At 39.8% G+C, this 16918-nt stretch overlaps 1 protein-coding gene across 1 annotated transcript in view; it reads right to left on the reverse strand.

Annotated features, from left to right (window-relative positions):
* SMC1B (structural maintenance of chromosomes 1B) overlaps positions 1-16900 on the reverse strand; it is an 82219-nt gene extending 65319 nt beyond the window's left edge. The window contains exons 1-7 of the mRNA XM_019960169.2: positions 16748-16900; positions 7689-7877; positions 6508-6620; positions 6215-6418; positions 3390-3628; positions 1472-1730; positions 343-483 (exon numbers count right to left, since the gene is read on the reverse strand). Coding sequence (XP_019815728.2) covers positions 343-483; positions 1472-1730; positions 3390-3628; positions 6215-6418; positions 6508-6620; positions 7689-7877; positions 16748-16856 — 1254 coding nt within the window. The 5' untranslated portion in view covers positions 16857-16900. The remainder of the gene's footprint in view (positions 1-342; positions 484-1471; positions 1731-3389; positions 3629-6214; positions 6419-6507; positions 6621-7688; positions 7878-16747) is intronic.
* Between the last annotated feature and the right edge of the window lie 18 nt (positions 16901-16918).

A 16918-nucleotide genomic window follows, 5' to 3' on the forward strand; every position in this document is an offset into this window, starting at 1 on the left:
TCACTGAGGCACGTGGGTTTCTCTCTTAAATTTGGTGCATGGCTTAGTTGCCTCACGGCATGTGGAATCTTAGTTCCTCAACCAGGGATTGAACCAACATCCCCTACACTGGAAGGCAGAGTCTTAACCACTGACCCACCAAGGAAGTCCTTACACTGTCTATATCTTAGACTATGAAAGAGGACCTAAATAGTGCTAAGCAGTCTAACAGGTAATCCAGAAAATTTAATTAATTCCTTATATCTGATGTAAAACCATTTATATACTGAAAAACAAATATAAAAAGGGAATAAAATTTCATGAAAAATAATTCTAAATCATTTATTACACAAACCAAGGTACCTGAACTTCTCCATGTCTCCTCTTTTCAAATGCCCATCTTTCTTCATCAGACCTCTGTTCCCACTGCAGCTTTTCCAACTGTTGGGTCATTATAGCCACTTTCTTTCTTACCTGTTCCTTAAGTTCTTTATATTGAACCAGCTATATAAAAAGCATTTAAACATTGATAATTCATTTAAAGAAGTGTGAGAGGAAATTCTTTCTATGATATTCTTTACTAGCAGATAATTAAACTTATCAAAAATATTTTACTTGAATTATATCATAATTAGCCATCTTCTCCAGCTAAGATAGCATGAACACAAAATGAACATCTTATTTTAAACTGTTTAGATAGATCAACAAGGTATTCAAAACCAACTCTATAAGGTCTCTGTAAGAAATTCTGTAAGAGAAAGCACATTAAAACTCATTAATGGTCCAGAAATAAGAGGAGTTCAGAGAAAATTATGTATTTTTATATCTATACAGTCACAATTATTTTAGCATATATATTGTGAAATAAAGTTATCATAAAATTAATGAAAGAAATAAATAATAGAAATTTAGTTGAAAGAATGTTTGAAAACTTTGGATTATAAATTTCTGGATATCTATTATTGACTTATATCTTATATACTAAATTGGATATTCATTAATCACTTAACATTTTAAACAATCTTAACCAATTTCCCTCCTGTCAATTAAGTGATCATGTCTCTTCAAAGCCACATATAATCTGACTTTTAAGTTTTTAAAATATTCATGAGGAAAAAATAATTACCTTAAGAACATATGAATATAATTATGTTTTAAGGTAATTATTTTTTCCTCATGAATGTTAATTACCTTAAAAACATATGAATATAATTCCATAAAATGAACCATGTAATCTTGCTGAAGTATTTTCTATGACTTTAGTTAACTCACAAATGTTACGATGTAATCTACTTTTATAAAGGAAAAATAGCCTAGTGTAAAAATTAAATTTAGGTTCTCCATATAGGCTGAAAAATCAAAATCCCCATAATTTAAATTCTGCGGCAATCTCTTAAAATAATCAGAAAGAGAAGTCATCCTTTAAATTCTAATCAAAAGGAGAAGCTGAAACAGTAGAAACAAATGATTTCCCACATGCCAACTTTTTCACCTGACCAGCTTCTAGTTCAATGTCTCGTCCTTTATGTAACATTTCTTCCTCAATCTGCTTTTCAAAACTTCTCCATGCACCATCTAAATCAGCCAGCTCTGTCTCCAAGGCTTTTATGTCATCTTCCTGTTTAGAACATTGTTTTTCACTGTCCTTTATTGATTTTTTAGCCATATCTAATTTCTTGAGGTGGTGAGAAGTGTTTTCTTTAGCTTTAATGTATTGAGGCCTCTTCTGATTTAACAGTGCTTCAAGAGATCTAAAAAGAAAAATAAACTTTGCTTTAAAGGAAAATCTTATATAAAAGCAAGAAGCTCTTCTGATCAAATTATACATTTAAAAAGAAATGCTAAATAGTGACTTTCAGAGACTGTAAGCAGATCAATGATTGCCAAGTAAGAGGCAAAATCAAATAGGTGAAGCACTGGGGAATTTTTAAAGAGTGATAAACTACTCTGTATGATTCTGCAGTGATGGACACATGACATCATGCATTTGTCAAAACCTACAGAAATTTACAGCTCCAAGAGCAAACTTTAATGTACACATTTAAAAAAAAATTCACTTAGAAGGCGAGGGATCCCAGATAAAATATAGAAAGTGACAGAAGAATCTAACTGTAGTACAAATGTATGAAACCACCTTACTGAAGAGGATAAGGGGAAATGTGTTAACCTAAATAATACTGGAAATGACCAGAGCCCATAAAATAAAAAGCAAAAATAATTATACACAAGCCTTGTACTCTAGTTGATAAATTTGCTTCCCACAAGGACATGGTTTAATAATTCTGGTACTGCCATGCATGATTACTGGAATTGAACAATTAAGCAAATGAATATCATGTGGGACTTCCCTTATAGTCCAGTGGTTAAGACTCCATGCTCCCACTGCAGGAGGGACAGGTTCAATCCCTGGTCAGGGAATTAAGATTCCACATGCTATGTGGCACAGCCAAAAAGCCCCCCAAAAACCATCAATAATGATGGCAGGCTGATACTATATTAGATAGATGATTTAATAATATAACATATATTTTTAAAATTTATGGTAGAGTCTATTTATTTACTGGCCACACCATGTGGTTTGTGGGATTTTAGTTCCCCAACCAGAGTTTGAACCCCGGCCCTCAGCAACAAGAACAGAGAGCCCTAACCACCAGACCACCAGGGAATTCCCTGTATATGATATGCTGACATTCCTGATGTACTATGATAATGATCGCATTTTACCTCTGTGGTCTTCTTCCCCAAAACCCATAAACTGGTCTAATTATGAGAAAAGTAACAGAGAAATACTAATTGAGATACAGTCTCAAAAAGCTTCACCAATGCTTCTTAAAACTGTAAAGGATACCAATAACAAGGTTTAAGTCTGAAACTGTCACAACCAAGAGGACCTTAAGAAGACATGATGACTAAATATAATATGGTATACTGGATCAGAAAAAGAACATTAAGTCAAACATTAAAAAATGAACCAAGTATGGAATTTAGTTAATAATAATGAATAAATATGGGTTAATTAATTCTGACAAGTGTAGCATACTAATAATGTAAAATGTTATTTGTTGTTCAGTCGCTAAGTCGTGTCTGACTCTTTGCAACCTCATGGACTGCAGCACGCCAGACTTCCCTGTCCTTCACTACCTCTGGGAGTTTGCTCAAACTCACTTCCATTGAGTTGGTGATGCCATCCAACCATCTCATCCTCTGTAGACCCCTCCTCCTCCTGCTATAAGTGAGAGAAATTTAGTGTGGGGAATATGGGAACTCTCTATACTATCTTTATAATTTTTTGTATATCTAAAAGTATTCCAAAGTAAAAAATCTATTTCAAAAATCAATTTTCAAAGCATCACAATATTTCTATCAATCTAAATAAAATCCAACTGTTAATAATGATTTTGAAAACTCACTTTAATTCTTTTTGTGTTTGTTGTAGTTGTCTGCTCAACATTCCATGTTCCTTTTTCTTGGCTTTAACTATGTTTTCATGATGAGAAAGAGACTCTCTTGTGACACTCAAATTCTTATTCACACGCTCTAACTCAGTGTATAAAAAATTAATTTTTTTCTCATTGTGATACAGTCGGAAAAGCTGCAGTTGTATCTTGTTAATTTTCAGTTCTTCAAGGAGATTCTGGTAACGGTCTGCCTACAACAGTGAAATTCAACAACAGTTAAGAGGGAGTATATTTTACATTGACCTTTCATAAACTCAACTAGAGTACTAATAAATGATCTCTAATGAATTTTCATTTATGTCATTAACAAATGATATTCTTGCCCAAAGTACCATTATTTGGATAAGGCTTCTGCATATACTTCTATAATAAACCATTAAAGGATTTTATATTCATGCACACAGTGGTATGGTGGTAAGAACCATTTGTTAGTCACTCAGTCATGTCCAACTCTTTACAATCCCATGGACTATAGCCCACCAGGCTCCTCTGTCCATGGGATTCTCCAGGCAAGAATACTGGAGTGGGTTGCCATTTCCTTTTCCAAAAGAACTATCTGGGGCACCCACTAACTGAGTCCTGTCCCACTTCTGTCTTGACCTCAGAAGTTTGGCAAGCAAGTCTGACACCAGCTTCCCCATTTGTAAACTAAAGGAAGTAATATCACTTTTAAAGTTTCTAGCCATTTTCAATTCAAAGATTCCAGGTAAAATTTCTTCTATAGAATGTAATTTTTTCTATGAATAGAACAAATAGGATTGTTAAAGTTCTAAATTATATGTGAGATGGGAGAATTTCCTGAGTATTTGTACCATTGAAAGTGAAAGTGAAGTCGATCAGTCGTGTCCGACTCTTTGTGACCCCATGGACTGTAGCCTACCAGGCTCCTCCCTCCATGGGATTCTCTAGGCAGGAGTAATGGAGTGGGTTGCCATTTCCTTCTCCAGGGGATCTTCCTGACCCAGCGATTGAACCCGGGTCTCCCACAGTCCAGGCAGACGCTTTAACCTCTGAGCCACCAGGGAAGCCCAATTGTACCATTAGTAAAGAAAAAAGGAATGTTCTACCTTATGAAGAAAGCTCTTAATCAATGAAATATTCCAAGTAACAGGTAAACAGCAATCTGCCAGGATGTTGTTAAAAATAATCATGAAGTTGGACTATTCTAACTATCCTTATAATGTTTAAAGTTATGCAATTCTACTCTGCTATAAGCTGTTTTAGTGTATTACAAAAACTATAGTTTGACTTGCACTTACACCACCATCCCTTTCCACTGACAAAACCAAGAACACACACACACATAAAAATCTGAAGAAGCAGAGAAATATCACTAATAAGGAACACGTCTATCTTTCATTTATTTTTTCAAATATTTATTAACTGGCTATTGTGTGCCAAGCCCTCTTCTATGTGCTGTAAAATATGGTAGGGAATAAGGTAGAAACAGTCTCTGCTCTTCTTAGATTACAACCAAGTTATCCTAGTGGGGCAAGGAGGGAAGCAGAGTCAGAGAATAAATAAGCAATAAATAATACACAAGATAATTTCATACAGCAAAATATGCTACAAAAGAAACAAAATAGGGTAATGCAATAGAACCAGGGAAGGGATGCTAATTTAGATTGGGCAAGTGGACAGCAAATGTCTGCCTGAGAAAATGGCTTTTTTATGAAAACTTCAATGAGAGTATGAGCCATGTAAAAATCAGGCACACAATTATCTAGGCAGAGGAAACAGCAAAAGCTCTAGGACAAAAGGGAATGTGGTATTTTCAATAAATGATAAAGGTCAATGTGGCTGAAGAGTAGAGGAAGTTAAAGTTTCAGAGGTGAACAAGAGGCAGATCAGCAGGCTGGGAAGGGAGACTAAATTCTCAGTGCAGTGAAAAGCATTGCTCCAGAAGAGGTTTTATGCAAAACAATGACAAAATCTACTTTGCATTTGATAAAAGAATACTCTAAAGGCAACAGTTTACAAGGCGCTACAGCAGGCACTGTGAAGGGCACCAAGAGGTACCACAGAACAGCATTTACAAAGTGTGACCACGGCCTCCTAGAGTTCCCCAACACCCTTTCATGGAGCCCCTGAAATCAAAACTGTTTTCCTAATAATACTCAGATTTCATTTGTCTTTTTCACTGTGTTGACATTTGCACCAATGGTGTAAGAGCCAAAGGAGGGTAAAGTTCCTAGGTCTTAGCACAGGTTCAACACAAAAACAGGTATGAGAATTCACCAGTTTTCTATTAAGTCAGATATTCATGAAATTATACAAGGTAAAACAATACCACTCTTCTAATTATTTGGTTTTATAAAACTCAGTTTACTTTTCATAAAAATATGCTACTTATGTTAACATACAATGAGTTTATTGTTATTTTCACAAAAATAAATCATCAAAATATAATTTTTAAATGTCTCAGTTTTAATTTCAAATACAATAAACATTGATAGATAACTCTTTGGGGTCCTCAATAATTTTTAAAGTATACAAGCATAAGATCCAAAAATCTGAGGCCCTCTGCCATATGAGATATAAATCCTTCAAGTTTAATTTTAGTTGGGAAAATCAGACACCTTTGCAGCTCAAGTTGTCCTGCCTATTTTGGAGAAAGAAACCCAAACTGGAAAATATACCAAAAAGTTTATCTTTGATGAATAATGGGCTTTATTTAAGTTACTAAAAGAATTATTTTAGTAACCCCAAACCAATACTTACAATTCTAATACAGGTTTTGTATGCAACACTTAATTGGCTACCTCATGACATCTTACCTCTTCTTTCTCTAATTTTGCATGTTTGCGCTCTGCAGCTACATTTTTTTTCTTATTAAAATTAAATTGTGCATCTTCTTCGGCTTTGTGTAACTTTCTTTTCTTTTCCTCGTATTCTCCTATAAGCTCTCCTGAAGTGCTGATTTCCTCAAAAAACTGGGTTCTTTCTTTGGGTTTTTTCATTGAAATTGACTCCACAGTTCCCTTTCAAAAATAGTTAAGCACACCAACATATAAAATATAGTGATACATTTTCAAAATCATGAATAAAACAAAATACTATTGCTACTTACCTGAAAAACTAAACAGTTCCGTGCTTTGACTATTATGCCTATCTTTTCCAGCTCTGTGATATAAGCAGAACGACTCATAGGATTATCATTAAAACTATATTCTGAGCATCCTCCTAAAATAAAAGAACAAATGCTGTTATGGGAAGTATAAATACCAGATATGTATCAACAACTATTGAAATGGCCAGTTATGGCAGTAATATACATGTTAAAAAATGCATTTAATCAATCAACAAATGCTGAGTGTCTACTACATGCCCAGTAGTATTCTACAGTAGTGAACATAACAGACAAAAGTCTGATCTCAAGCTTATATCCTAGTGATGGAGGCAGACAAAAATGAGATAGGTAAGTAAAATAAATATCATGTAGGAAAGTGTTAAGTGCTGAGTAAAATGGAGGTAGGAAAGGGGTATGGAAGTCTCTGTGTAGGAGAGAGAGGCATTGCTATTTTAAATAAGATCATTTAATGGTCTAAGTGTTTGTGTCTCCACTGAATTCATGCGATGAAATCCTAAACCCAAAAGTGATGGTGTTAGAGGGTGAGGCCTTTAGGAGGTGATTAGATTATGATAGTGGAGCCCTCATTAATAGTATTAGGGTGCTTATAAAATAAAAAGGTCCTACAAGGCTCCCAAGTCCCATCCACAAATGGTAAGTCTGCAACCGGAAGAGAACTTTCATCCAACCATGCTGGTACCTCATCTAGGACTTTTAAAAAACAACCAAGAGGCATCTATTTACAGAAGCCCAGTAAAATCCTAGCATAAATAGAAATATATATATATATATATATGTAACTCTGAATCTTATTTACTCAGGAAATACAAGGATTTGTGAATAAATCCTAACAAAATAAAAAGTCAAATATTTCATGCGATTTGCTTTTTGGTGGTAGGAAAAACTTTCTATACAAACCAAAAATATGCATTTATAGTTACTTCATCACTACGAAAACTAGATAAAGATACATAAAGAATCTCAGGAAGAACTTTTATGATATCACCACCTTTGAGGTAAACTCCTTCTTTCATTTTTAAACTAATAACCAGGGAGAAAAACCGCTATCTGACAGTAGGGGAATCTGAATAAATATGTCTGCTTAAAGAAAAGTCCAGTGGAGAATCAAAATAGGTTCTATTATTTGCTTCTGATATCTGCTATCCCAAGAAAAAAAATACCTCGGATAGTCCTTGCAAATGTCTTCTCTTCTCCACTTTCTTCCAAATATACAATTTTCACACTTGCAGAAGAAGAAACAGGTTTTCCAATGTGTGCTCCATGAATGAGTTCTTGAATATTTTTCACTCTTAAATTAGCTATTTTTTCTCCCATTACAAAACTAAGTGCATCCATTACATTAGATTTCCCTGGAGAAGGAAAGACAGGAAAAAAGTTATTTATTTTTAATGATAAAAAGTCTTGCCCAGTGCCAAAGGAAGCAGGCTACTAAGGAAAGTGAAATACAACTGATGTGCTCGTGCTAAGTCACTCTCAGGAAGTGAACCAGTGCCCCTTGCAGTGGAAGCAGCATGGAGTCTTAACCCTTGGACCGCCAGGGAAGTCCCTCCACCACTTTCTGTTAAGAATGTATCACTGTGCCTAAACTGTATCAACAATATGATCTAGGCTGAACATGTGCTTTCTTTCTCAGAGTCTGGAATTTGGGGGAATGGAGGTGCTTATGTGACCATTCCCTAATATAAATCCTCAGAGTTGAGTCTTTAATGAGTTTTTGGTTAACATCTCATATATGTTGTCACAACTAGTTGCTGGAAGAATTAAGCCTGTCCTGCGAGACTTCACTGAGGGAGGATTCACGGAACCTTGCAACTGGTTTCCTAGAGCTCCTCATGTGCCTTTTCCCTTTGTGGAGGTTTCTTTGTTTCCTTTCACTGTTATGAGTAACCATCCTGGGTACAACTATATGCTGAGTCCTATGAGTCCTCCCAGTGAATCACCAAAACTGGGGTATCTTGGTGACTCCCAACTCAAATGGAAAACTGTTTTGCAACCATGAGCACATAGTACAGAACAACTTCCAAGGTGCGGCGTCATTTCAACTACAACTCTCTCTGTCTAATGTTTTTTCTTTTTCACATTCATCCCCTCATGTCCACAAGCAATTTAAATTTCTAGTGCCAAAAGCAGAAAGAGTAACATAGAAGAATACTGCAAATCACTGGAAATATGGCTGAGTTTAGAAGTTCATTGTCTTTTTTAAAAGAACTAGAAATGGTTAAAAATGCTGCAAATATATTTAGCTAACTTTCAGTTAACTAACAGGTATGAAACATGGCTTTTTGAGGGGTTAATCGATAATCTGCAGATTGAAAGCTATTGTAAGACGGTTACATATACAGAAAGTGAAAGTCGTTCAGTCAAGTCTGACTCTGCAACCTTGTGGACTATTCAGTCCATGGAATTCTCCAGGCCAGAATACTGAAGGGGTAGCCTTTCCCGCCTCCAGGGGATCTTCCCAACCGAGGTATCAAACCCAGGTCTCCTACATTGCAGGTGGATTCTTTATCATCTGAGCCACAAGGGAAGTCCAAGAATACTGGAGTGGGTAGCCTATTCCTTCTGCAGGGGATCTTTCCCACCCAGGAATTGAACAGGGGTTTCCTGCATTGCAGGTGGATTCTTTACCACCTGAGCATATGTAGGTTACATATACAGAACATTAACTGAAGTTATTAAGTCTGATGATAACAGAATTAAACAGAAATTAGTGTTATCAATCCTTATTTAAAATCTGCTTAAAATAAATACCTCCCCACCCACGTCCAAGGTAAGGAGCAGCGGCTACACTCCACTGGAGCAGCCATGAAGAGAGACCCCAGGTCGAAGGTAAGAGAAACCCAAGTAAGATGGTAGGCACTGAGAGAGGGCATCAGAGGGCAGACAGATGGAAACCACAATCACAGACAGCTAGCCAATCTGATCACATGGACCACAGCTTGTCTAATTCAATGAAACTAAGCCATGCCATGTGGGGCCACCCAAGATGGGTGGGTCATGGTGGAGAGGTGTGACAGCATGTGGTCCACTGGAGAAGGGAATGGCAAACCACTTCAGTATTCTTGCCTCGAGAACCCCATGAACAGTATGAAAAGGCAAAAAGATAGGACACTGAAAGATGAACTCCCCAGGTCAGTAGGTGTCCAATATGCTACTGGACATCAGTGGAGAAATAACTCCAGAAAGAATGAAGGGAAGGAACCAAAGCAAAAACAATACCTAGTTGTGGATGTGACTGGTGATAGAAGCAAGGTCCGATGCTGTAAAGAGCAATATTGCATAGGAACCTGGAATGTTAGGTCTATGAATTAAGGCAAATTGGAAGTGATCAAATAAGAGATGGCAAGAGTGAACATTGGCATTCGAGGAATCAGCGAACTAAGATAGACTGGAATGGGTGAATTTAACTGGAAGACCATTATATCTACTACTATGGGCAGGAATCCCTCAGAAGAAATGCAGTAGCCATCATAGTCAACAAAAGAGTCCGAAATGCAGTACTTGGATGCAATCCCAAATACGACAGAATGATGTCTGTTTCTTTCCGAGGCAAACCATTCAATATCACAGTAATCCAAGTCTATGCCCCAACCAGTAATGTTGAAGAAGCTGAAGTTGAACGGTTCCATGAAGACCTACAAGACCTTTTAGAACTAACACCCAAAAAAGATGTCCTTTTCATCATAGGGGACTGGAATGCAAAAGCAGGAAGTCAAGAAACACCTGGAGTAATGACAAATTTGGCCTTGGAGTACAGAATGAAGCAGGGCAAAGGCTAACAGATTTCTGCCAAGAGAACACACCGGTCATAGCAAACATCCTCTTCCAACAACACAAGAGAAGACTCTACACATGGTCATCACCAGATGGTCAACACCGAAATCAGATTGATTATGTTCTTTGCAGCCAAAGATGGAGAAGCTCTATACAGTCACTGAAAACAAGACCAGGAGCTGACTGTGGCTCAGATCATGAACTCCTTATTGCCAAATTCAAACTTAAATTGAAGAAAGTAGGGAAAACCACTAGACCATTCAGCTATGACCTAAATCAAATCCCTTACCATTATACAGTGGAAGTGACAAATAGATTCTAGGGATTAGATCTAATAGACAGAGTGCCTGATGAACTATGGACGGAGGTTTGTGACATTGTACAGGAAACAGGGATCAAGACCATCCCCATGGAAAAGAAATGCAAAAAAGCAAAATAGCTGTCTGAGGAGGCCTTACAAATAGCTGTGAGAAGTAGAGAAGCCAAAAGCAAAGGAGAAAAGGAAAGATATACCCATTTGAATGCAGAGTTCCAAAGAATAGCAAGGAGAGATAAGGAAGCCTTCCTCAGTGATCAACGCAAAGAAAGAGAGGAAAACAACAGAATGGGAAAGACTAGAGATCTCTTCAAGAAAATCAGAGATACCAAGGGAACATTTCATGAAAAAATGGGCTCAGTAAAGGAGAGAAATGGTATGGACCTAACAGAAGCAGAAGATATTAAGAAAAGGTGGCAAGGATACACAGAAGAACTGTACAAAAAAGATCTTCACGACCAAGATAATCACGATGATGTGATCACTCACCTAGAGCCAGACATCCTGGAATGTGAAGTCAAGTGGGCCTTAGAAAGCATCACTACGAACAAAGCTAGTGGAGGTGATGGAATTTCAGTTGAGCTCTTTCAAATTCTAAAAGATGATGCTGTGAAAGTGATGCACTCAATATGCCAGCAAATTTGGAAAACTCAGCAGTGGCCACAGGACTGGAAAAGGTCAGTTTTCATTCCAATCCCAAAGAAAGGCAATGCCAAAGAATGCTCAAACTACAACACAATTACACTCATATCACAAGCTAGTAAGTAATGCTCAAAATTCTCCAAGCCAGACTTCAGCAATACGTGAACCATGAACTTCCAGATGTTCAAGCTGGGTTTAGAAAAGGCAGAAGAACCAGAGATCAAATAGCCAACATCCACTGGACCATTAAAAAAGCAAGGGAGTTCCAGAAAAACATCTATTTCTGCTTTATTGACTATGCCAAAGCCTTTGACTGTGTGGATCACAATAAACTGGAAAATTCTGAAAGAGATGTGACAAACCTGTATCCAGGTCAGGAAGCAACAGTTAGAACTGGACATGGAACAACAGACTGGTTCCAAATAGGAAAAGGAGTATGTCAAGGCTGTATATTGTCATCCTACTTATTTAACTTCTTTCTATGCAGAGTACATCATGAGAAACGCTGGGCTGGATGAAGCACAAGCTGGAAACACTGCCAGGAGAAATAGCAATAACCTCAGATATGCAGATGACACCATGCTTATGGCAGAAAGCAAAGAAGAACTAAAGAGCCTCTTGATGAAAGTGAGAGAGGAGAGTGAAAAAGTTGGCTTAAAACTCAACATTCAGAAAACTAAGATCATGGCATCTGGTCCCATCACTTCATGGCAAATAGATAGGGAAACAATGGAAACAGTGGCTGACTTAATTTTGGGGGGCTCCAAAATCAATGCAGAGAGTGAGTGCAGCCATGAAATTAAAAGATGCTTACTCCTTGCAAGAAAAGTTATGACCAACCTAGACAGCACATTAAAAAGCAGAGACATTACTTTGTCAACAAAGGTCTGTCTAGTCAAGGCTATGGCTTTTCCAGTAGTCACGTACAGATGTGAGAGTTGGACTATAAAGAAAGCTGAGCACTGAAGAATTGATGCTTTTTAAGTGTGGTGTTGGAGAAGACTCTTCAGGGTCCCTTGGATTTCAAGGAGATCCAACCAGTCCATCCTAAAGGAGATCAGTCCTGGGTGTTCATTGGAAGGACTGATGTTGAAGCTGAAATTCCAATACTTTGGCCACCTGATGTGAAGAGCTGACTGATTTGAAAAGACCCTGATCCTGGGAAAGATTGAGGGCGGGAGGAGAAGGGGACGACAGAGGATGAGATGGTTGGATGGCATCACCGACTCAATGGACGTGAGTTTGGGTAAACTCAGGGAGTTGGTGATGGACAGGGTGGGCTGGTGTGCTGAGGTTCACAGGGTCGCTAAGAGTCGGACATGACTAAGCGACTAAACTTAACTGAATCCAAACTCATTTATTACGTTAATTCTTTTGTGTCCTAGGTCATAAGGATACAGTAAACGAACAAGATAACAACCTTGTCTAATGAATGTTATAATCTACTAAGAGGTCAAACAATAAATAAACAGGAATTATATATTATAGTAAGTATTGGTGAGGAAACAAACTGAGGGATGAAACAGAAGGTAACTGGGAGAGGTAACTTCTGATAGGATCAAGAAACATTTATTAAGTAGGGACTTCCTTGGTAGGTCATTTAGTAAAGAATCTGACGGTCATTTAGTAAAGAATCTGACTGCAATACAGGAGACCACCTATTGACAAAAATGAATGAATGAATGAACCAACCAAGTTAAGCTTTGTAATGGTCAGAGCAGGAACCTCTGCTATAAATAACTCAAAATCAACATCAGGAAAATAATTCTGGAAGAGTAATATTTTAGACTATCATCACTTGATGATGAACCAAGTATTCAAAGATATAAAAATTACAATATCACTCTCCCATCTCAAAACCCCAATTTTTGCACTCATCTGCCCTCTTACCACGGAGAAGGCAATGGCACCCCACTCCAGTACTCTTGCCTGGAAAATCCCACGGATGGAGCAGCCTGGTGGGCTACAGTCCCTGGGGTCGCTAAGAGTCGGACACGACTGAGTGACTTCACTTTCACTCTTCGCTTTCATGCATTGGAGAAGGAAATGGCAACCCACTCCAGTGTTCTTGCCTTGAGAATCCCAGGGACTGGGAAGCCTGGTTGGGCTGCTGTCTATGGGGTCGCACAGAGTCTAACACAACTGAAGCGACTTAGCAGCAGCAGCAGCAGCCCTCTTACCAACAGCTACTAAGTCCCTTCTGATTTCAACTCTGCATATCTCTTCCATTCTTCTTCCTTAACATTCTTCTACTTTTTCAACCCCTCCTTACTTTGAGAAGACTCTTAGCTGGACTCAGCATTCACTCTTTTGCCTCTTCAAATTCATTCCTTCATTCTATAAACATTTATGGAACACCTATTAATCAGGCATTCTCCTAATTACTGAGGCTAAAAAGAAACAGTATGTAGGATTTTCCCCTAAGGTGCTTACAGTGGGGAATATTATCAATTTTCATTGAACCTCATTTCATAAATAAAAAACCAGATGCTCAAACAATCATATTTTGGGGTTAGGTGTCTAATTCCAAAATCTATACTCTTCCCACTAAAAGCAGGAAATTATAACTTACTACAATAAGTTATAAGCTAAAATTAATACACAAAGAACTATGAAACACTTAAGAGCAGCACTAATTACTGGAGACTCTGAGTAGGCTTTGCAGGAGACACTTCTGGGCTAAATTTTAAAGAGGAAGTAGAAGTTTGGGGAAGTGATGCTGAAGGTAGACATAACCGTTACAGGAAAAGAGAACAGCTTGATCACTGGTACAACTGGGAAAGCAAGGTACCACTCTATTAGGAATGGACTTCCCAGGTGGCACTAGTGGTAAAGAACCTGCCTGCCAATGCAGGAGACATAAGAAACTCTGGTTTGATCCCTGGGTTAGGAAGGTCCCCCATGGCAACCCACTCCAGTATTCTTGCCTGGAGAATCCCATGGACAGAGGAGCCTGGCGGGTTACAGTCCATAGGACTGCAGAGAGTCAGACAGATTGAAGCAATTTAGCACATTATAGTAAGAAGAGGGTAAGTACTGATACAGAGTTCCTTGGACTACAAGATCCAACCAGTCCATCCTAAAGGAAATCAGTCCTGAATATTCATTGGAAGGACTGATGCTGAAGCTGAAACACCAATACTTTGGCCTCCTGATGCCAAAGAGCTGACTCATTTGAAAAGACCCTGATGCTGGGAAAGACTGAAGGCAGGAGGAGAAGGGGACGACAGAGGATGAGATGGTTTGATGGCATCACCAACTCAATGGGCATGAGTTTGAGCAAGCTCCGGAGTCGGTGATGGACAGGGAAGCATGGCGTGCTGAAGTCCATGGGGTCACAAAGAGTAGGACACAACTGAGAAACTGAACAGAACTGAACTGAATATACAGAGGTGGAACAAAGCTTGCAAGGTCAGGAATGAAAAGAGAGAAACTAAACTTGATGCTGAAGATTACAGGAAGCTACAAAGGATTTCAGGAATAGCAGTGACTTTTTCAGATATGTTTTAGAAAGATTTCTAAGATAAGCCACCAGAAAAATGGGCAAAGAACATAAAAGGGCAACTCAGAGAATCAGTTCAGTTCAGTTCAACTCAGAGAATGAGAAATACAAAAGGCCCTTAACCATATAAAAATACACTTGAGCTCAGTTTAAGTGTACTGAGTGGAGTTCAAGACTTTGTACAAACACTCATTCCAAGTATCACACCATTGGAAATGCAAAACGGAATTGAGCAACCCTTCACATAATCATCAGTTAAAAGGTGAAAATCACCTGGTGGTGGGCTCAGTAACTTCCTGATTAATGAGTGGAGTCAGGATAACAATGCAGGAGTGATTACAGTAATCATTTTTTCAATGTTTTCTGATAGAGTAAAGGGAAAATGAGGAAATACATTACAGAGAAGAGGCAAGGAAATCAAATGTGTGAATACATCTAAGCTCAGGTATTCTTTCATGTGGGCTTCCCTGGTGGTCAGACAGTAAAGTATCTGCCTGGAATGTGGGAGACCTGGGCTCAATCTCTGGGTCAGGAAGATTCCCTGGAGGAGGGCATAGCAACCCACTCCAGTTTCTTGCCTGGAGAATCCCCATGGACAGAGGAGCCTGGTGGGCTACAGTCCACGGGGTTGCAAAGAGGCCGACTGAGTAACTAAGCACATTCTTTCACATATACTAAGTGCAAAAGAAAACCTTAAACAACAGCTGTTTTTAAAATGCAACAGAAATTTTACAACACTTCCACAATAATTATATTCCAGATTTGGTGTGCCCAGAAAGCACACATTTAAGTGTCCTATTCCTATCTGTCATATAAATTAATTTACTGAGTCAACAGGTCTCCTTCAACTCAAAAAAGGTTTCTGAGCTAAGAAAGGAAATCTGGACTGAGAAAGCCAAATTGGAGTCTCCAGATTTGGGAAAAATCTCAAGGTCACTATTGTTTTAGAGCTTACTCCCACCTGCTTTGGGTCATTAACCCACTCTTTCCAATCATGGAGCCAAGGTGAACCTGGCCAGGCCCCAATTCCAGGCCAGACTCTGCCACTTACTGGGCAATCTTGGAAAGTCATCTGGACCCTCTGAACCTCAGTTTCCTCCACTGTAAAATGGGAATTATATGCATTTGTGAGGATTAAACAAAAAGAAGGGTACCAGGAATTTGGGGAAAGCTCAATTATTGCAGTCATTTCCATAATATTCCTGCGAAGGTTCCTTGGATCCAAATGTTTGTTCCAGCCCCTTGAAACCAATGTCTTCCTCCCGATCTCGCTCCCATTATGTCTTTTTAGATGAGAAAGAGAAGGGGATATAGAGGAAAGCAACCACGACTAAGGGCAAGAGGAGGAACCCACAGGGCAGAGGAGCAGCGGTGAAGGAGAGGAGAGTCCAGGGTGGAACCCTGGGGCTGGGGCTGCAGGGCGGGGGTCTGGCCTGGGTGGGGTCTGAGGATCATGGAGTTGGGGCAGCGGGTGAGGACCAGGCTCCCGGGGGTACTGTCTGAGGGCCAGGGAGCTGGGGCGAGGGTGAGGGTGAGGCCCCTGGAGGTGCGGTCTAAGGGTCAGGGAGCTGGGGAAGCGGGCGAGGGTCAGGCTCCTGGGGGTGCATCTGAGGGCCGTGGAGCTGAGGCGAGGGTCAGACCCCTGGGGGTGCGGTCTGAGGGTCGGGGAGCTGGGGCAGTGGGTCTGAGTGTCGGGGGGCCGGGCAGCGGGCGAGGGTCAGGCCCCTGCGGGTGCGGTCGGGGAGCCGGGGCAGAGGGTGACGGTTGGCCAGGTGGACGGCGAGAGGAGGCTCCTGCCACTTCCAACCCGCCCTGGACGGAGTCTGAGGGTCGCTTCCCACCCCATCCTGCATCCCACCCCGTCCCTGAGGTGGGTGGCGAGGGTCGAGCCTGAGTCCAGGCCTTGAGGCCTCCCTCATGTTTCCTCAGGCAAGAAGCGGCTTGGCCGACTGCGGCGGGAGAAGACATTCTAGGTCCCGAGTTACCGGAGCCGTTGGGGCCGATGATGCAGGTGAACCTCTTGAAGGGGCCTATGACCTGGCGGCCCCGCCACGACTTAAAGTTCTCCACAAACAGCACTTCCAAACGACTCATGGCTGCGCTCTCCGAGCCTCAGCTGCGTTCTCACACGCTGGCGGGAAAAGCGCGGGAAGCGC

The sequence above is a fragment of the Bos indicus genome, chromosome 5 (assembly GCF_029378745.1).
Source record: "Bos indicus isolate NIAB-ARS_2022 breed Sahiwal x Tharparkar chromosome 5, NIAB-ARS_B.indTharparkar_mat_pri_1.0, whole genome shotgun sequence".
Lineage (NCBI taxonomy): Eukaryota > Metazoa > Chordata > Mammalia > Artiodactyla > Bovidae > Bos > Bos indicus.